This window comes from Hydractinia symbiolongicarpus, chromosome 5 (assembly GCF_029227915.1).
Source record: "Hydractinia symbiolongicarpus strain clone_291-10 chromosome 5, HSymV2.1, whole genome shotgun sequence".
Lineage (NCBI taxonomy): Eukaryota > Metazoa > Cnidaria > Hydrozoa > Anthoathecata > Hydractiniidae > Hydractinia > Hydractinia symbiolongicarpus.
This window is the reverse complement of record NC_079879.1, coordinates 30,249,910-30,270,864: the sequence shown is the minus strand read 5'-3', so window position 1 is coordinate 30,270,864 and position 20,955 is coordinate 30,249,910. Positions and strand designations below refer to the sequence as shown.

Sequence of the window (20,955 nt, the reverse complement as noted above, 5' to 3'; positions counted from 1 at the left end):
TGCACTTTGAATGATGAATCTCATCATAAACACACCTTTGCCGTTTACTCTATACATTCGAGAACTACTTTTACATGTGAAATTTTGAAGACTTGTGGAAATGTGGTGCTGAAAAATAAAAGATCAGTGCATGCCTAGCGACGCATACTTCTCTGATTGATTGTTATTCCTGACACCTTTGAACCCCACCAATTGATCTAATGGAAGAAATACACTAAGAAACACGACTCAAATAAACAAATCGTTTCAAAAAAAAGGGTTAGTTTGTTCGGCATTGCATGCCGGAATTTTCTTCGTCATCATCATCGTCAGAATTGGAATCAATAGTTGCTTGATAACCCATTGTCCTTAACATTTCTTCCAAAGGATCTGTATTCATACGTTTCTGGTTAGCACGTGCTAACCCCTCCACTTCTTTTGCACGTTCGTCCGTCAGGTTGTCAGCACTGGAACGTGGACTCCATAAACGGACGACAGGGTCAATTCCACTTGATGCGACGAGACACACTGACGGGTGTGGCTGTACACAGTTAACTATAGACTCGTCTCCTTGCCAAGCCTCTATCAAGTTCGTAGTAGACCTATCCCACAATAACATGCAACCACAATCACTCCCTGCTATAACAAACTGTCCATTATTTCCAAAATAATTTGCTTCTTTAATATCTGTTGTTGTATTAGATGCACCTAAAAGTCTGCATTCATAGTCACGCGAGCTTTCGCGTCGAAAGCGTTCATCATCATTTGATGCACTATGCGGTAATCTGCGTCGATGGCGCGGCGTTTCGCATTCACTACCGTCTTCAGCGTTCTCATTAGTTTCTAGAAAAAAACACTAAATTATTATAGGAACAACGATGGGAGATATATTAGTATGGTTAAACCTGCGCATTAGCTTTTAAGTGCTACAAAGATAACGATTCAAGTTTGACTTTAACCCACGACCTTTTGCGTGTCGACCTCTTGCTCCACCCTTGCATAGACAAGGCGCGCAATACTACCTCCTTGCGACATACCACGAGAGTGAGGCGTATATCTTCCTTGCCACACATCTTCCTACTAACACGTACCAACGAAATATCACCAAATAATGCACAATGCAAACAAACCAATCAAATTTGTCTTAGGTAAGCTCTGGAGAAGTAGTTGCCCAACGGTGCTCAAACTCAAATACGTCCAAAAAACCCCACATAATAGAACTTCTTCTGAAAAACTTTCTACAGTTTCAAACCTCGTTAAAATAACAAAGAAAAGTATTTCTTCTAAACCTACTAGGAGCGTGCTGTTTAATAAGTTGTTTAACTTCCATCTCCAATTTTTTGATTGAATATCCATCAGCTTGCTCTGGAAACTTGGTTTTAAACAACTGCAAGCAGTTGTCAGCCTCTTCGTACCATTTTAGTTCAAATAAACATCTTGCTTGACGATAATACGCTTTACTGTGACTTGGATCGATGCTGACAGCTGTAAAACTGTCACGCAGGGCTGCGTATATGTCGCCATCCCTAAGTAAAATACAAAAGGAAAAAAAATCTCCAAAATATATAACACTAAATAAAAAACACTGTGACATTTTGAAATTGCATAACGGTATAACGGTGCAAATAAACAAAAATACCATACCATGCACGTTTAAGTAAAGCAGCCGCTCTGTTCGCATGCAACACAGAACTGTCAGGGACTAAATACAGGGCATCATTATAACAAGTAACAGCTTCAAAATAATTTCCCTGAGAGAAAGCGTCATTTCCCCTTAATTTTAAAATTAATGCTTTTTCAGGTAAGTCTTTATTTTCTGTGTCGACTATTTTTTTCAATTCACGTTTCCTGCTCTCATAGGTTGAAGTTAATCCGTTAAGTCCATTCTTATGTATTCTATTTTTTGTTTGATTCATGCCATTGAAATTGCTACATTTATGATTCGACTCTTCATGTGAGAAAAACGTCAAGGCTTTTCTGGGTTCATTAATTTTATATATATAAATATGTTCACCACCTAAGTTTTGGAGCAGCTCTTCACCGTCTGGACTAAAAGTAGCAAAAGTTGTGACGTAATGTCTCCTCCTTCTCTGCTTCACGCGGCCTGCACGTGACGGTAAATGTCCAGGAGCAAAATAATTCACACAACCATGAGGGGGTTGCAAGTCATTTGAAGTTATAGTTTTGGAATTACTAACGTTGGATAGTGTAAGCATACGTCTATCGAAAAGACGAACAAAGGGATCGCTGCAACCAACTGCCATATATTGAGGATTTAAAGGATGAAGTTGAATGCACTTCACTTCACTTGCAGGTCCAATGTGCCCAGTTAAATTTATTAGTACGTTCGAACAAGGAAGATTACTTTGACACGTATGTGGTTCTCGCAAATCGAATTCTCTAGAATATAAATTTCATTACCATGGTTACAACGACAATTTAAAGATTTATAGGAGGAGAGTTGTTTTAATTTACCTGACAGTACCATCTTCGGACCCACTCCACAATATAAAAGGACTTTCTTTTGTAATGGCAAGTCTTTTTATTCTGCGTGTATGGCACTCAAAATGGTTAATGCATTCTGCAGTAGACACACTATTGACTCGTACGGAAGCGTCTGCAGCAGCTGATACAATTGTGTTGTCATTGGAGTACGGAAGAAACTGAAAAAGGTTCATGAGGTATTATGAAAAGTGTAGGTACGAACTGCAACACAGAAGTTAACCGAACATACCTTAACTGCAAAAATATTTCCTTGGTGTCCAGAATCTAATTTATATTTGCGCATGCGCCTACAAACATCCCATACAATAATTTGAAAGTCATCTGAACCTGATGCCAGTAGTCTAAAAAAGAAACAAACAACTGCATTCTTAGATTCATCTTGCAATGCTGAAGAAAAGTGTTCATACAAAAAATATTTGATAAAAACAACTTAATTAGCTCCACTGTGATGGTTGCAACAGACATGTACCGAGTTGGCAGTCAATCTGCTAATTATTTTTATAGGTATTTTATATATGCACTACGATACACAAGTATAGAAAATAAGCAAAAAACTCACTCTCCACTTTCATTCCATTGTAAACAATTAACACATCCAGAATGACCCTAAACAAGGATGTATTAAAGCAATTAGAGAAACCTATATCTTAGAATACAACTTCGAAGCCTGTGCTACTAACGTTTTGATTTTATCTTTTCCCACTTAAGATAGCAGTACTTTCCAATTTTTTAAATATTATTTCATTTTTCACACACTGAGGAAGATTAGCCAATGAGGGACAAGAGTGTCCCTCATTGCCTAGTCTTCTCAGGAATAGGATAGGAGCTAATATAAATCTTTCCATTCCTCTCTCAGTAACTACTCAATAAGCCCATGCGAAAACGTACTTAGGCAGAAGACAACAAAAGAAAGGAATGAACAAATGAATTCGAAGATTTTGATGACATCAGCAAATATCCGTACAATATCATTGGAAAGCTTATAATTCATAGAATATTTATTTTTATAAATTTTTTTTTTCTTAGTTCTTTCCAATAACTTTTTTTTACATATTTTAAAACGTTATATATATCTCAAAAACAAATTTTGCTTGATACACCTCTATGTTTTTATGAATATAGAGACAAAACTAATATATTAATGTTCCGGGCATCCTAAGCTCTAAAACGATGTCTGTTTTTTCTTAAAGTGAATGGTTAAAATTTTATCACAGTGTGAAAGTAAAAAAAGGACAAAGGAGAAGCATGAATAAGAATAAGAATTTAAAACTAGACCTTTAAAAGCAAGACTAGGACACCATTTTAGTACCAAGTGGAGTAGATCTGAATAGTGTGATTTTTATGCGGTAAGTTTTAAATGCTTCTACCTTTTAGGCTAGAGAGTCGGCAACTCGAAATAGGTGTCCAATAATTTTTTATGTCTTCCCAGTTTATTATTTTATGACAAACTTACACTACTTGATAGAAAATTTATCAAAAAACATTTGGAAAAATTCTTGATGTACTAATCTTTCAAAAGGTCTCGTTTTCTTCAGTAGGCAACGACATTCTATTGTGATTAAAGTTGTAGAAGACAAGATGTTGGAGTATGGTGTATTGATTTTAAAAAACTTAAAAAATATAGGACACAAAATATTACAAATTGAAAGATTGTTCTACCTCAAGTTCCTGTTCCAAACCAAGTCTTCTTGCAAATGGAGTATTAACTTGTAAATTCCTTTCAAATGAACGATTTATATCAAACTAAAAAATGAAAACATGTATAACTTTTAGATATATATACATTAACTTTGATGTATTGCTAAAACTAGATATAGAATATATTTCACAAAACTGAAAATTGACTTGAAAGATCAGAGAAAATAAAAAAATAAGAAACATCATACAACAGTCTCTCGCCGCTCCAACCATGACACTATATTTCGTTTCTGCATCCTGTAGCTTAATTATTTATAACATCTACAAAAAAAGGAAACATAATTGTTTTAAAAAATGTAATAGGTATTAATTTAAACATTTTTACATGTGCGTACATACTAAAAAGGATAACACCCTAGAACAAGCTAGAACAACTTGGAATGATCTAGAATAAGCTAGAACAACCTGCCAGCTGCGTGAGGGAAGCTGGGAAGATAGTGTGCAGTGTGGGCCATTTGATGTTCAGGGAGTTTTCTGACAGAGTCAGGACCCAATTGTGTCTGGGCAGCTCAAAATTAGCATTAAATATTCCAGAAATGATAGACAGGGTATATATATCCCTCAATATTTGTGAGGCTAGCCATGTAAAATATGCACATCTATCTAAAAAAAACTGTAAAACAAACTGTAACAAAACAGTATTTTTTTTCTCAGGCATACAGTAATTTCTTTAAAACAACTGATAATTTAAGTGAATAAATATCAATAATAATTTATAGTAATACACTAAAAAGTGAGACTTCCCAATATTTGTTTGTACACATAATGTACAATTCTCAATTTTTTCGCAAAATTTTTGCTTTCACTTGAAAACCATATTCAGTATCATTGATTGGTGTGTATAAATTTTCTTTCATTAAAGTTTCTATAAGCTTAATCCAACAGGAAGTCCCTTCAATAATTTTGTCATTTCCATACAAAAAAACGCTTTTTTTAAATAAAATAATTTTATCATGCACAAAAATGAAAAATTCAACTCAGTTGGCCAGGCTTGTGTGTTCACAGGGTAACATTCCATCCACCCAGCCTTGATCGCTTTTTATATGAACACATGCACTTTTATAAGGTTTTCTGAAACATGGCAAATCTTGCCTAAAGTGGAGTAGTAAAAAATGTGTATATACCATCCATTTTATTTTGGGAAAGTATGTTTACAAAGTGCATCAATGTGATGTTTCAATTTTGTTGAAGCATATAAGAAAGAATAACATTATACTTTATTTTACGAACTGTCTATTCTGCAACCTGGTTGGCAATTACGCTTCTTAAAGAGCAGAAAGATGTCAGAAAATATGAAGTCTGTTTCAACTTGCTAGCTGACCTCTGTTTTAAATTTATACCATTGATGTGTCTATGATCTAAAGGAAAGATGGGTCTTTCATATACCCTGTTACATGTTTTTCATTGAAGCTTATGCAGGGCTTTTGGCTAACAAGCTCAATGCAGTTAATAGACACTCCTGTCACTAGGATAGGCATGTTTGCATCATTTAATTCTGTTTGATTTCCTGTGTTTTTCTGCCTTAGTAAATTCGCCTGGGAGGTCGTAAGATAATACATGGTGCTTTGCTACAATCATAAAGCAGTCCATTTTGTGAGAATTTAGGTAGGCATGCACACTAAATTGCACGCAATTGTTAAAGCCGAAAGGGCTTACCACGGAAAATGTAAACATTTAAAAAGGTCTATTTATGCACTATGAAAAAAGTGCATTACATGCTTCATTTTTATGCATGGCAGAAAAAAAAGATGCTGATGCTAGGCAAAGATAAGTTATTTTTCATCTATGTCTTCACACAAAGGTATTGTTGAATTTCCGCGCCTGAAGGCGTAGGAAATTCTTTAAAACCTGCGGTTTTTTCTTTTGAAGCATTTTTTGAGAAAAAAATCGACCCTGGGATTTCACGTTCCTCTGAGAGGGGGATAGCATTGGTTTCCCACTGCTAACTGACTAACTAACTAACCCTGTCCCAATGGTCAATTGCAGATTTAACCTTCGTACCAAAACTCCCTAAGTACTGGGAAGTCATCTAAATGACGTTTCAGGCCAAAATTGGTATTTTTGTTCAGCAAAATTTGGCACAGTTAACAAAAAAGTATGCTGAATATAATGGTGACATTATAATTTTGATTTTTGTCACCTAAATGGCTATGCTTGGTCCAAAAATTAAAACTACTTTACTTACGACAAAAATTGGCACAGTTAATAAAAAAAGTACACCGAACATGATGGTGACATCAAAATTTTAATTTTTTGTCAACTAAATGCCGTTTAAGACCAAAAACGTTTCAATCGCAAGACTTTCAACCATGAATGATAGGCTGTAATTTTTGTTAGCAATTTCTTTTAAAATGTGAGTTTATTATGACACGTTTCGTTTTGTTTGCGTTTGTTGGAAGATATAATGTCACTTGTGTGCTTTATCTTCAGAGCTTCATGCACCAAACCTCTTCGAATGTTTGGCACGATAACACAATGAATTAGCCGGTTGTCATCAAATATTTTGGTAGTGATCGGAAATTCCTAGAGCTCCCAGGGCTTCTTGTTAGAACTTTAAATGGATAAAAATAAATCAGGAGGCATCAATTTATTCTCAATGATATTTGCAAACCTGAGTACTTACGTGTGAAGAAATACACAGACCTGTTTCAATAAGTTCAAGCATATATTTCTTGTGCCATGCAGATACCAGAGCTGAATGTGACTATTGCAAAAAAGTAAACAAATGATGGGAATTTACCTATAAAATCAAACTGCTAAAGTCATATTCAGCTTTTACTAGCTAGTTAGATAAATATTAAAAATATCTGTGCTAGAAGTAGGTTTAATTATTTAACTAGCTATGCAAGCGATAACTTAAGATAGGAGTAGTAGTTCAACTTATATATGTGAATAAAGGCGACGATGACGTTAAGAAAAAATTAAAAAAGCCTGATTTTTTTAAAGCAGTCAGGCTGAAAAATTAAACATTAGAGAGGAAAAATACAATTGATACAGGTCAGGTAAAAATTACCTTACAAATACTATGACATTTCTAGTTCGAAACTTGTAAAAACATATTCTCAATTCAAATTTTTCAACAAAACAAGTTTTCCTTTCGAAATCATACCCATGTTATTTATTTTTTCTCCGTCGTGGTGTGTCAGCGTCAAAGCTATATAACCCTGAGCCAAACTCGCAGGACGCTGAAACCTATATTAAAGACCAGGCCGAGAGGATATGGCCGTGCTGCAACTCTTAAAAAGAACGGGTTTTGTGTTTTTGTCCCATTGTATTTTTTATCATATCTATGACAGTTGTAACTAGCTGAAAACGGCATATATTTTAGCTTATTTCCCACTTTAGGTGCTTACAAACAAAAACGTACTTTTATACATTTCATGTTTTTCTGCGTGGACCGATATGGGCGGGTGAATGTTACCATAGCCCGGTTTGCGCTGTAATAAGCCATATTACATCATTTGGAGTCCTGTGCTCACAGTGACCGGCTGAGAATCTGCGGCTAAGGAAAACGGCTCGGGACATCGTAATCCCTCGAGACTGAAAGGACAAAACTTATACGGCTGTGACAGGCCAAATTACATAATAAATTCCGCTAAATGTGGTGATAAACTTCATGCTCCTTAAAAAAAATGCTATTAGCATTTAATTGGGAAATATATAGAGCTAACATTTATGAATGTATTCCATTCGCAGATATTAGTTCTACGTTTCTTTATAAATACTTCCAATGACAAAAATAAGTTCAACAAATCGCCAAAAAATCTTTAAATGTATTCCGCAAAAAATTACATCTGGATACTTGAGAGTAACAAATTACCACCCACTTTATTTCTTTATATTTGAGGCACCCTTAACTAATTTTATAACACCCGCATCTTTTCACCCCTTCCATCCATTAATCTATTGAGATAAGCGAAGTAGTTAACTCCTGTTTTCAATCACCCCAAAAAATTGCTACAATTTGTTTGGGGCGAATTAGTGATATATAATAGTATAAATTGTTTTAATAAACTTATTTACTTAAATAATGACTAAACAATTTTTTGTCTATAATCAAGTTAAAATAATGTATGAAGAAACGATGTTGCATTGTAGTGACCTTACTTAGAAAAGTTTTTCTTTCAAATTATATATACAATAAAAATACATCAAAACTATTTCACATAACCGTTATCTACATTCTCATTGGAATAAATATAAAATCAAAAAATAGTTAAATAGTTCTCCAATTTGGGAACTTAAAAATGTTTTGGAAACTTCATCTCATAGCGATTTTCATATGTCTGGACATTTTTTCTTAAAATTGGGTAAAAAATCCATCACGGAAATGATTTTTCTTTTAGGTGATAAGGTTCGTTTGTCTGTACTTTGTCGATCAGAAACATGGCCTGATTGTGATTTAGATTTTACAACTACCGAACTACGGGGATAGTTTTTCGAAGGACGTGGTTCGCTTTTCTCCAAAGTTATTGGGATAGAAGAATGAGCATCTAACTTCACTGCCAGCGTGCGGGAAGTGTGGGTTTTCTTGTTGCTGACAATTGATGATGAGACAGGACTTGTACACACTCCAAGTAAAGGACCGACATCCTTTGCAATAGTTGGATTTTTAACTGTAGTATCTTTACCCTCAGTGAGATTGCTATTCACTGACAAAGTGGGTGAACAAACAGATATTTTATCGGAAGTTTTTGATCCTACTATACCATTGCTTTCTGCAGTAAATTTGGTTGTTTTCACTTGCGCTAGTTGTAATTTCTTAGGTACGTTTGATATACATCCTGCACTCTCCTTCTTAGATGTATTACCTGCAGCCTTGACACCACTTATGGTGCGTTTTAAATTCCGTTCAACTGATATGGCAGAAACTTTTGATAGAATTGGAGTTAGTTCTGAAATTTGTTGTGTAAGTGTTTTGCTACTTAATTTGGTTGCAGCTGAATTCTCTGAAAGAAGTTCTTTAGCGGCGTCTTCTCTATATACCTTAAAACTTTTGCGTGGATTTGCTTGAGCAAGTGCGTCTAACACGCTATTGACGTCATCACCCTGTGCCACTTTCACGACTGCAACATTCTTTTTACTTGCAGCAATTTTCATTTGCGTCACAGAAAATGTAGATTTCTCCACCTTTGTAACACATACAGGAGACACGTGCGAAGAAGAACGTTTTATATCATTTGAAAAATCATGTTTCACAGTTAAAACTTCAAATGGATTTTTCTTACTAACTGCATTCGACAACAGGTCGTTTTTTAAAGACTGAAGTTCATGACGTAACGTTTTATACAGTTTTTTATCCTTGAACAGAATTGCTAATTTATCAAAATGCAGCAAAAATTCGTTGCATTGCTGAAGAAAGTTTTTGTCAATGAATGGAGGACGGATGAACAGATTATCCTCATTAAAATCTTTTTGAATCTCGACCGACGGACTCGAAATTGTGGTTTGACAACAAGCATCAGAAGAAGAACTTTTATTGTCAATTTCTGTATCTACACAAGAATAATCGAAATGAAGTACATTTGCAAAACGATATAATGGAGCCAACATATCATATTTCCAATCAGGTACTTCACAGAAAACTGCAAACATATGAACGCACGGCAGTTTATACATTTGCCAGTACGAACATGTGCAAAACGGATAGTTCCATAAATCACCAAATGAAACAGTAAACTCTCCAGATTGTAAAACATCTTTGCTCAACTCTTCAATCTTGCCATCTATAGTAGCATCCGCTTTTGGAGACGTGCCAGACTCTTTGCCAGGTTGATCAGCGGTTGTTTCCAGTTTCTTAACATCAGCAATGTCAACAAATTCAGGTTCATACTTTACAGTAAAGAGACCTAACTGATTATCTGAAATTTCAAATTTATTTTGTTGAGCAATTACACCGACATCGTAGACATGAGGTAATATTGCCATGGGAACGCCTTGGTAACAACTTGATATCGGGTTATCTCTATAAAACTCTTTACTTGTCAAATAAAGCTCTTTATTTCGGTTGACGTACCTAAAAAGTGTATAAACTCAAGTGATACAACATTATCTGGACAATATTGACACCGAGTCATGTGCCAAAAATTTACCGAAACTACATTCATCTGGATACACGAGGACCAGCAAACATAGATAGGTTTTCGTACATACATCGTCATCTGGTGAACTTTTTTAGGTATTAGTTGTTAAAGACAAGGTTCAGTCAACACAGAACAAGTTTTTCACTTAAGTTTGCAGCGAATACAAAAAATAAGTCGTAAACAAAAAGCTTGGATCTAAGATTTTATTATTTCTTACGTAGTATTTTTATTTTTAATACCTAATTTGAAACACAAAACTCGCAAAAACTTTCAAGTTTTTGTTAAAAAACCTTTTTTTAGGAACAGACATGCAATACTTTTCCTCATTAAATTTGTTTTAATTGATAGGTCACATAGATAATCTAAACTTATAGCAGTTGAAGTAACTCTTATAAATATAGTAGAAACTAGAAACACTTACTCCTTATAATCATCTTCAGAAATCTTTGTACATACGCTTTTAATAACAGTTTCCAACCAATACTTTGTATGTGTCACCTCTACTAATGCTTGTTCGTACTTTTTTACGCACTCGTTTGGACTCACCTTCCAATGGTTTGTAATTAACAAGTCTTCTGGACGGTAACCAAATACCCATTTCTAAAAATAGATACACGTGAACCCTAGCCTGCAATGAAAACTGTTTTGATATAAAAACATTAGATTTCCCTTACCTTAGCCATATGCAACCACGTTGTTTGAAACCATGTCCTCAACTTGGACGAATTATTCCATGCACTACTACCCTCAAAAAGTGCTGCTGCGATTGTCAGAGAATCTTCTGTGGTAGAGTACGCCATATTTCTCAAGAAGGCCATCACTTCTTCGGCTTGATTAACTAGTTCGTTTGAAGGTGTGTTTAAAAAGTCCATCCATTTGTCTTCATAAGATTGAGGATTTAAAAAGTACGATGCTTCTAAAATGAATATTTTTATTAAATTTTAAATGTGTAATTACATTTTTCTCGGAAAGGAAAATTAAAATCAAACCTGGAAATAAATCATCAACAGCATTGTATATCTCTTTAACGCTATCCACAGCAAAATATTTTGGGCTCCAGTATGTGTTCCATTCTTTCAACAAAGTCATACCGTCCTTTACGCCATCTTGATTGTCTCTACTCACAATCATCGAACACACAGTTTGATAGTCAACATTGGTTTGAACAAGTATATTGTACATGTGAAAAGGTGCTGCACGACTTTTATTTTCCACACGAACAACAAATACTATCCCACCGTATCTCTTCAACAGACGCTGTTGTTTTTGTGTTTGACAGCAGAATAAAAATGTTTGTTTTTTACTTTCGGGTTTCTTGGGTTTTTTCTTTCTCTTATTTTTTTTCCATTGGAATCTGGTTCAAAGAACTCGTCCTCTGATGACTCTGCGTCAACTTCTTGACTATCTTGGTATTTGACATTAAAGCATGCATTTAAGTACTCATCTTCGACTTTGGCTTGTTCAATAAAATCAGAAATTCTCTTTTTCTGTTCTTCTGAGCAATGGCACAATCTTCGCATTCGTGCGATAATGTTCGTTATGTCTTTACCCGTAGGATTATATTTTCTTCTAGTTTCGTCGGAAGGCTTCTGCTTATAAAATAGTTTATTTAGGACAAAATCTAGACAGCTTGCTTTAATCTTATCGTTAGAATAGTTCTGCATAAAAAGCTCTTCTATGTGTGCAACAATATCAGGATGGATGGACTCCTTGAAGAATTTTCCACCCTGCAAAGAAGAAAGAAGCTAAATAATTTGGATTGTACGCATGTATGGTGTTTCCTGTCCTTAAATATAAATCATGACAATAAATGGCATGTTTCCACTCTTATCGAGCTTTATATTCTCCGTATATTTTTAATCAAAGCTCTTTTTAAAAAAATTTTTCAAACAAAGAGCGCACTTTTCACGGCAAAAAATATATAATTTATTCCAACTCAGTTAAGTTAGTAAGTCAAGTGTAGTGACTCAGTTTTAAACTTATAATAAAAGGTGCGGAACTTATCAGTGCGAATCTGGGTGAAACCGCACTAACTAGTCGTTAGCCAATGGAAAATCCACGGCTTCGCCCGTCCTTTTTATACCGCCTTGCGTGCTTCTCGCTATTGCGCAGCTAAGCTACCATTTTGCGTGACAGACAGACAGACGTATACGGGTATTATAATATAGACTAGCCGGGAAACCAGGCGTCGAAACGCCAGGGTAAGCCACAAGTCAAGGTGTGACCATGCGTTGAACGCCCTGAGGAGTGCTTAATAAGAGTCGTAAACTGTGCCACACGGTCAGGTGGGTGCTTTAGTGCAGGTATGCAGTATGCCGTAAATCAAGTAAAGCGCATACACCATTATAGTGTTGCAACTGTCACATATTTTTCAAAAAGTAACTTTCCCGCAACAAAAGCTTAAATAAAAAACAGAGTTTACAAACCGTTGTTACTCCGTCATAGCAAAAACAATTAGTCAATATTATTTTATTTTGCGGAATAAGTTTCAGTAAACGTTAAAAAATTAATCGTGACATCGGGCTAAGCGTTTAGTACAGTTAAACAGAGTTGAAGAGCCGTGTAGGGACAATACCCTTTTGAAAAAACTTTCTCGCCTGTTTAATTAAAAACATAAGAAACAGTCCATTACCAACACGGGGTTGAGCGGTTAGTCCAGGTAAACAGTGTTGCACACCCGTACAGACGTGATTCCCGAGAAAGTTTAAAAAGTAATTGTCACAGTGGGCTGACCCCTTAGTACAGGTAAACCACATCGCACATGCTCTAGGCGTAACAGCCTTTTCCAAAAAAACAGTTCATTGTAACACTGAGCTTAGCACTTAGTACAGGTAAAATGTGTCGCACATGCCTATAAGCTTAATAGCCTTTTCCAAAATACTTCAGCTTAAATAAAAACACAGGAAACAGACCGTCGTTTAACAACACGGGATAGGCACATAGCACAGGTACTCTGTGTCTCATTAATAAACTTTTGACTTTTGCTAAATTTTATATTACAGTAAAGTGGTAGCTAACTACTTAATTGCATTTAGTATGAAAAAGATTACTTAAAAATTCTGTTGCAGCCAACTTTATTTGGTTACTTTGACATTTTAGCTAGAGGTAGCTAGCTAACCCCAGTTCACAACCAAGTAAAAATCAGATTGGCAAAGTTAACACAAAAATCAGAAATGTTAGCTAACATCTACGTTGGTAGCCAGAATCTTAAAATTGGTTTTGTTTAAGATTAATATATGGCTAGAGAACGTAACAGTAAGAGGCAAATAAAACTAATACAAATCTTTAGATGGCTGATTAGGTAGCTTAGCTAGTAGCTAACTATAAAGTATAGGTGAATAAACATGTAAACAAATAAAAAAATACCCGAAAGTAAAAGAAACTGCAATCTTCTTAGAATACAAATAGAAGTATCAGAAAGAAAAATTAAAGCAAACAGTTAAGAAACTTTTTTTCTCCAGCAATGAGTTGGTTCAATCTGTACGATGGCCCCTATGGCTCACTTCTCTTCCAAATCAAAATCACTTCTCTTCTATATAACGAAACACTTCTCTTCTGCATTTTGACACTTCTCTTCAGTATTTTGACACTTTTCTTCTGCACTTAACACTTCTCTGCATGTGACTCTTTACAACTTGAATTCTAAAATCTGGTCCGCAATTTTTAAATGATACATTGTACTTTGTTCGAGAATTATATGGTTGCGAGTCTTTTAAAAAAACTTTAGATCTTAATGAGCTAGAAGAATTTAGCCAACTATCTGTACCAGATCACGATAATGAGCCTGAATTTATTGAATTTGCGGAAACAATTCTTCCAATGGAGGGTTTCTCCAAACTTAAGCCAGATACAGCTCATGAAGCTATTGATTAATATATCGCCTTGATTTGTGCAGTCAAAAGATATATGTAATACAACACCTGTAACAATGTAAAATGCTTGGATTTTAGAAATATATCTTGTTTTTTGAAAACCACGAGTTCTTTTCCCAACAAAATCACAATTTTTATTGCTGCAAAAAAAATATCTTGGTTTTTGTAAACCACGAATTCTTTCCTAACAGACATCACAATCAATGTTTATTCCCGGATAAAGTAGGGTCAATTGTAGTGGAAACTAGATAAAAAAAGCAATCTCGTATTACGCTTCTGGGACCGTACAAGAATATAGCTTGAAATTTCGCAAAGTTTTTCCCGCGAAAAATCTAATTTTGTAGAAACGTTTTTATGCCCCCGTAGTAATTTATGCAAACTTTACTGGGTACAAAATTTCCTATGCGCAGAGCGCGGGGTGTGCCATTTATTCATAAACAAGATCTGGATAAATTCATATATTAAGGACCAGATTCAGTCTGGGAAATTTTCGAGCTTATGAAAGAGAAGTGTTTCGCACTTGGAAGAGAAGTGTTTCGAACGGAAGAGAACTTTGGGTATCAAAGTAGAGAAGTTTTTTATACAGAAGAGAAGTGTTTTTATACAGAAGAGAAGTGTTGTTATACAGAAGAGAAGTGTTTTGACTAAGAAGAGAAGTGTTTTTATTGAGTTTTTATTGAGTGAGCCATAGGAGCCATCGTAAATCTGCTTACCGAAATTCGCGGACCAATAACGTAAAAATCGTTGCTAAGAAATGTAAAGAGCTTTAGTTTCTGATTCGACATTTATATAAAACTCTGCTCCTGATTGGACCAGCGGGAACCCGTCCCTGTGCAAGCGGGGGCCCGACGGGTTTCTCGTCTCTGCGTATTTTGTATTTCCTGCGTGGTTAACACAAGTCGCTTTTGACGCACGAACAGACAGACGGAATACGGCTATTATTATAGAGATAATATAGATTAACTTCACACAGGCGCTCCAGAAAATGACATTAATAAATTTTGTACTACGCAAGTTTTGTAACGTAAACGTAAATCGGGTTAGCTACTGACGCATAAATACTGCTTATAGTATTTCATGAAAATCCAACAGCAATACATTTAGCCCTAGCATTGATGCCGATTCACATTTATTGGTTCCACCCTAATCTAAAAAGTTAGTTCCACACTTTTTTTGTTCGCACACTTTTTTCAACCGCAGATATTTCTAACTGGAGACCAAAGAAATTATAATCCATTCTTGTTTTCTCATCAAATATTTCAAAATTCCTACAATCAGCTGAAATCCTTAGTTACAACTAAAAAGCATCAAACCGAATACGTACCTGCAACTTCTCGTGAAATTTATGTTCGCATGCGTCAGGAAGTTTTCCTATGTAAAATGACTCGATGCAAACACTTTCCTTGTGAGTTAAAAGTGCTTTTTTTAATCTGTCTGAGGACTCACGCAGTCTTCGGTTGGTATTCTTAGAAACCTAAAATATATTGCGACACAATTTAACTCTGTTACCTTGAAGAAAGTATTTTCGAAAAATACATTTCGCCTATAATATTAAGTCCTAATATTTTGGGAGAATTATAAAAGTGACAAACCATATCCTAGGTAAATCGAAAGAATAAAACCGCTTTGCAAATAATAAGTTTTGCAAAAAGATTTTGCGAATTTTGAGAATTCCGTAAATAATGAGTTTCCCCGATAATTTCTACAGGACCTAATTTTTACGAAATTGACAAAAATTCGCGAAAATTAATTAAAACTTACTGTATGAGAAAGTGAAATGATTAAGACAGTACTATATTATAACTTGCACATCTACATATCACACAAGCATAAACAATGGTATAACGAATAGTGCATACTTTATATTCTGGGAACCTGGCAATTTGCTTCACACTAATTTTAGCTGGACAGCCACACTTTTTACTAGGAGTTGGTTTTCGCATTTTGATAACTACATCTTTCCCATTTTCTATTTCTTTTTCCTGTAGAAAAGAAAAATAAAATAAAAAACAAACATGTAGGCGGGTGTGCTGGTAAGATGTTGTAAACACGTGACTGCACGTTAAATGTTTCTGAAGGCAACAGTGCATTTAAGATCAACAACAAACAACCTAACCAATTTTGATCTTCTCTTTTCCCTTCTTCTTGACTTGGCTGTCATGCACATATCGGAACCATATTGACAATTAAGATAGAAGTTCCCAACATTTATACGTGGAACCCCATCAAACGGGATATCGAAACCATTTCGACAAAAGTGTGGCTTTTGCGTATCTTGCCAAGAAATTCTTTTCGTAGAAAAATCTATCGCTGACCCTGAAGGATAAAAATTAAATTTCACTTTTTTTATAAACAATGTCAACTTTAAACAATCCCTGCTAAAACTGTTAAAATTTTCCTACACCTCTGTTGATATTGATCAAAAACTTTAAACGGAATATCTCTTTAACTGTTCATCGAAAAAGCATATGATAATATAATTTTGATCAGCTTTTAAAGCTCTACACAATAGAGGCAAAAGGTAAATCAATTTCTAAAAAATGTTTGTTGTGTGTATCAACGGGTCATTGATGTAATGTGCAATGCGTATGTGTTATTTCTATTTTTCATTTTATGACATTGACACTTCCGATACATTACTTAACAACAACAACAACAACAACAACAAATATTTTGCCAACAAACTTCCATATTTTTACAGAAATATCATGAAAAAATTGCAATATATAGCTGATAGCTTCCATAAGGAAAAAAGCAAAATTGCACAATTAGGCAACGAAACTTTTCAAAAAGCTGCAGTATATATTTAAACAAAATGGTGATTTAAAATTAAAAAAGGCTGAAAAATTTAGGAAAATTAAGAAATTTAAATTTATTTATAGATAAACGCACAACAACAACAAATTAACTCTCACATCACAAAATATTTTCTATAAGAATATGTAAACTTGAATGAATATGCCAAAGGGCAAATTAAGAGAACTAGTTGTTAGCCTGTGGAAAATCCCCGTCCTTTTTATACCGCCTTGCGTGCTTCTCGCTATTGCGCAGCTAAGCTACCATTTTGCGTGACAGACAGATAGATGTATACAGGTATTATAATATAGATAAATCTCCCTGAATAGGTCTACATAATACACTCCATGCACTCTAGAATTCACAAATTTTACAAAAGTTCACCTCTATGAATTATATCATTCATTATTCATTGTGTCTACATTAGATTTTTACATCTAAAATTTTTGAAATAAATTAAGCCTATGATTCGTAGAAAAATTGGTAATGATTGATATATAACACAAGGTTTTAAAAACTGAGATTAAATTCATACCTTCGCAACCAAATTCTTTTGTTTTTTGAACAGTGACAAATACACTTGAAGTTGATACATAATAATTCTCCAGAAGTTTTTTAAGTTCTTTATATGACGTTACCATAAAGATTTCTCCAGGTTTAAAAGAAGATGCATCACCAGATTTAAAAGTAAGTGATTGATTTGATGCATTTATTCTTTCTTGATTGTCTATGATTTTATTGAGCAGTGTACTGTTAGGTGCCACTTCGTTTATATCTTGAAGCTTTTTACCCTTTTCTACACAATGCACATCATTAAGAAAAACACTAGTAATCTCGTCTGTAGCAGTTTTTCTTTCCTTACTTTCCACTGTTGCTACTGTAGACTCTGTAGAATCATCATTATAGTCTTTCTGCAAGTTTTCGGTTCTCACCTTGTTGATGGGCAATGATTTATCTTCCATTTCCTGAAAATTCAAGAAACTATATACAACATAAACAATCAACTGCATTAAAAATGTCCTATACATTAGCCATGTCTGTTAAGAAAAAAGAACTCAATAATACAAGGATAATGGAAATTTGAAAAAAATTAAATGTTTTCCATATCTTTAGCAACATTGTATGTGTCTATAACAATAGATTACAAGCAACTTACTCATTCATGCTGACAACCAAAACATAACATATATAATTTGTAAAAAAAAAATAATTTGTAACAGAAAGGTTTAGGTCCTTCCTGTCAGCATATGCTATACCTACTTTTTCTTTCTTTGTATCTACTTTACAGATTGCACAACATGAATAAAACGTTGGCAGTTGTTTTGGGAAGGAATAGTCCTCATGAATTTTTAAACTGCATCATCAGTAGTTAGTAACTTTAAATTTGTTATTGTAAAAGAACACATCCTTTTTGCATGTTTATTCAGTTTCTAAACTAAAATATTTAAATTGTGAAAAAAATTGTTGTTTTTACTGTTTTGTGAATGTGAATTAGATGTAGGCACGGTTTGGTTTGTGGTGTAAATTAAAACAACAAGAAAAAGCTCCTGAAAAACAATGTTGTCCATTACGTTATGTTTTGGTTCCTTTTATTGAAGTATTGTTCCATTCATCAAATTTAAAGTCACTGTAATACAGGTCAATAGTCAGAATCAAAATACACATAACATTGCTCAGTTAACCTTTAATTCTGTTTTTATTTCTGTTTTTAAGGTTTTTTACTAAGTAGGTATTCAGATTTTGGATTTGGATTCTCGTTCTCCAATTTTGCTAGATTTTTTGTTAAACAAATAGAAAAAACCCTGGAAACAGAAAAGTGTGTTTGATTATAGAAACTTTAGATAATCTATGTTACAAAGTATTTGATGCTTATACACTCTAAAAACGAATGCATATTGTAAATACCTTTTCCCAGGGCTTATTTTTTCCCATCTAATAGGGGCTAGGGCCGCTCCAGCACACATATAGTAAAAAGTAAAAAAGAAAATCTAGGGACGAGATTACATTTTACTCAAAGACCTTTTTTTAAAATTTATTTTACTGTCAGTCGGGAGATAACACTAAAAAGGAAACGGTTCCCATTCCCATGTCATACAGGGAGGAAATGGTTTCCCATATGGAAAACCATTTCTTAAACTAATTTTTTTGATTTTAATTTGGGTTTCCCTTTTGGGAAACCGTTACCCATTTTCAAGACATTTTTACGGAATTGCGGAATGAGGCTACAATAATTTTTCTTCCTTTTGTAAAAATTTGTGGGAAAATATTCCCTTTCTATTGGTTAAAAATTTGTGGTGCGCTTCTTAAGCAGCTCTTGTGCAGATTCCTTTCTATTTTGGTGGTTTCCCGATTGGGAAACCATTACTGCATTTCTCGCCTGTTTAGGTAACAGTTGCCCAAATTGGAAACCGTGAAGTTTCCCAAATGAGAAACCGTTTCCCAGATGGGTAGTGGTTTCCTTTTTCGTCTCAACTCTCGAACTGGCTAGCTATATACCACTCAATCATAGTGCAGTGTTTTTCCTGCGTGCGCAGAAATAAAGATAACTTGTCCGCTTGGTTTGTTTACATTTTTACCTCCATTTCTGTGCACGCATTGTGCATTACGTAATCACTTAGATGCGCGCGCAAGTAAATATCGGGACCGTGATTGATTCCATGTATTGAAGTAGGTAAAAGTTATCTTTGTATTTGTCATAGGGTATGAGGTAAATATTTCACTTGCCAACATAGGGACTAGTAAATAAACTACTAGTAAATTCTGCTGGGCATAACTTCATGAAGTACACCATATGTATAAGGACAGGATAAAATCTATTTCAAAAAGAGAACCGCATCATTACAATGAAAAAACTACATATAGAACCGGAGACATTAAGCGTGAAAAGATAACACTAAACATTTAAAAGTTGACACTACAATTCTAGAAATAATCAGGATTGAGTTATCGGGGAGCATCTGCTTTTTTTTGCATATCGGGCATCTCGATAAATCTCCTCTTTTTTTGTGCGTGCGTGACCCACGGACATAGGACAAAATAGACAAAATCATCAATCTCAGCAGACTGTAATTATCTCGTGTTCGTACATAACTAACAGTTGCACTAAATTCGTTGTTCTTCTTTAGCGATATATGCTTTGCTAACTTAGCCCTTTACTAACTAAGTTTTGCTATATCTAAAAGAGGACCACGTCTATGAAATAACTTTTTCGACAGAGATTTAAACAAGTTAACATCATTATGTGTTTTTAAGCAGTGTGTGATTATTGCAAAATTTGAAAACGAAGTTACTTTCTTTTAAACAACAACAAGGCATAATAACTTTCTACTCTAACGAAACTTATGGTGGGGCTTGGTGATAAGGCAAAATTGCTTTCTGCAAGCTCCAGTCAGTCTTTTAATTTTTTTTCGTATGGTTTAAGATCTTTATTTTACTAGCTGATGTATGTATATATTTTCTATTTACTTTTCAATACGAACTTCTATATATAAACGAACTTGTAACTCTCTTTGACGAAAAGAATACACACTACACTACTAGCGTAAAATCTAAGACACTCCCGTCCCATTCCTCCAGTGGCGCTAAATAAAAACATAGTCGCTCGAAAAAAAACAAGTAGTGTGAACGAACAATTTTCAGTTTGTATGATTCTATCATTACATGCTGTTTTCTTAGACTTTTTGTTCGTGTCATACGCTTTTTCCATAGAAATCTTGGCATAGCATCAAGCTTGTGGGTTGAATACTTTTACATCGAAATACGCTCTCTGTCCACAGCACCAAAAATCTCTGGCTGCAATGTCAACACGGGCCTTGTCTTGTTGATTGTTGGATGCAATTCGCTCACCAGTTCGGGATCTGGCTCTGTTTCAACGTCTTTGCACAATTTAGACAATACCTGGGCTGCAATATCCCTTAATTCGTTGTGTCGTCTTTTGCAATGAATCCTCCAGTATGACAACTTATGATGTGCATGCTGCACAAAAAATGGTGAACCGCATGCACATCGTGCTGGTACTCTAG

General features: G+C 34.6%; 3 protein-coding genes across 3 annotated transcripts; all 3 read right to left on the bottom strand.

Moving 5' to 3' along the window:
• Positions 1-4,467, bottom strand: LOC130645848 (WD and tetratricopeptide repeats protein 1-like). Its single transcript, XM_057451959.1, has 8 exons — positions 4,371-4,467; positions 4,144-4,227; positions 3,044-3,090; positions 2,714-2,825; positions 2,455-2,642; positions 1,624-2,379; positions 1,273-1,505; positions 1-822 (listed from the first exon to the last, which is right to left on the bottom strand). The coding sequence occupies exons 1-8, from the start codon at positions 4,416-4,418 to the stop codon at positions 260-262; spliced, it is 2,031 nt and encodes a 676-aa protein (XP_057307942.1). The 5' UTR covers positions 4,419-4,467; the 3' UTR covers positions 1-259.
• Positions 4,468-8,274: 3,807 nt separating this feature from the next.
• Positions 8,275-11,589, bottom strand: LOC130645846 (uncharacterized). The gene is made up of 4 exons (XM_057451956.1): positions 11,255-11,589; positions 10,940-11,181; positions 10,687-10,865; positions 8,275-10,198 (listed from the first exon to the last, which is right to left on the bottom strand). Exons 1-4 carry the CDS (start codon positions 11,445-11,447, stop codon positions 8,461-8,463), a joined length of 2,352 nt encoding a protein of 783 aa, XP_057307939.1. The 5' UTR covers positions 11,448-11,589; the 3' UTR covers positions 8,275-8,460.
• On the bottom strand, positions 11,513-19,565 carry LOC130645847 (uncharacterized). Its single transcript, XM_057451957.1, has 5 exons — positions 17,469-19,565; positions 16,254-16,453; positions 15,997-16,119; positions 15,462-15,611; positions 11,513-11,992 (listed from the first exon to the last, which is right to left on the bottom strand). Exons 1-5 carry the CDS (start codon positions 17,959-17,961, stop codon positions 11,513-11,515), a joined length of 1,446 nt encoding a protein of 481 aa, XP_057307940.1. The 5' UTR covers positions 17,962-19,565.
• Positions 19,566-20,955: the final 1,390 nt, after the last annotated feature.

Excerpts from the sequence above, each read along its gene's own strand:
- LOC130645847 (XM_057451957.1), bottom strand. The coding sequence starts at position 17,961 with ATGTATAGGACATTTTTAATGCAGTTGATTGTTTATGTTGTATATAGT. Across the intron at positions 16,454-17,468 it reads AAAAGAATTTGGTTGCGAAG|GGTCAGCGATAGATTTTTCT; the intron begins GTATGAATTTAA and ends TTTATCCTTCAG. Across the intron at positions 16,120-16,253 it reads AAAAGAGAAGATCAAAATTG|GAAAAAGAAATAGAAAATGG; the intron begins GTTAGGTTGTTT and ends TCTTTTCTACAG.
- LOC130645846 (XM_057451956.1), bottom strand. The coding sequence starts at position 11,447 with ATGTACAATATACTTGTTCAAACCAATGTTGACTATCAAACTGTGTGT. Across the intron at positions 11,182-11,254 it reads TGTTGATGATTTATTTCCAG|AAGCATCGTACTTTTTAAAT; the intron begins GTTTGATTTTAA and ends TATTCATTTTAG. Across the intron at positions 10,866-10,939 it reads CGTGGTTGCATATGGCTAAG|AAATGGGTATTTGGTTACCG; the intron begins GTAAGGGAAATC and ends ATCTATTTTTAG.
- LOC130645848 (XM_057451959.1), bottom strand. The coding sequence starts at position 4,418 with ATGCAGAAACGAAATATAGTGTCATGGTTGGAGCGGCGAGAGACTGTT. Across the intron at positions 2,643-2,713 it reads GAAATATTTTTGCAGTTAAG|TTTCTTCCGTACTCCAATGA; the intron begins GTATGTTCGGTT and ends AACCTTTTTCAG. Across the intron at positions 2,380-2,454 it reads TCCGAAGATGGTACTGTCAG|AGAATTCGATTTGCGAGAAC; the intron begins GTAAATTAAAAC and ends TTTATATTCTAG.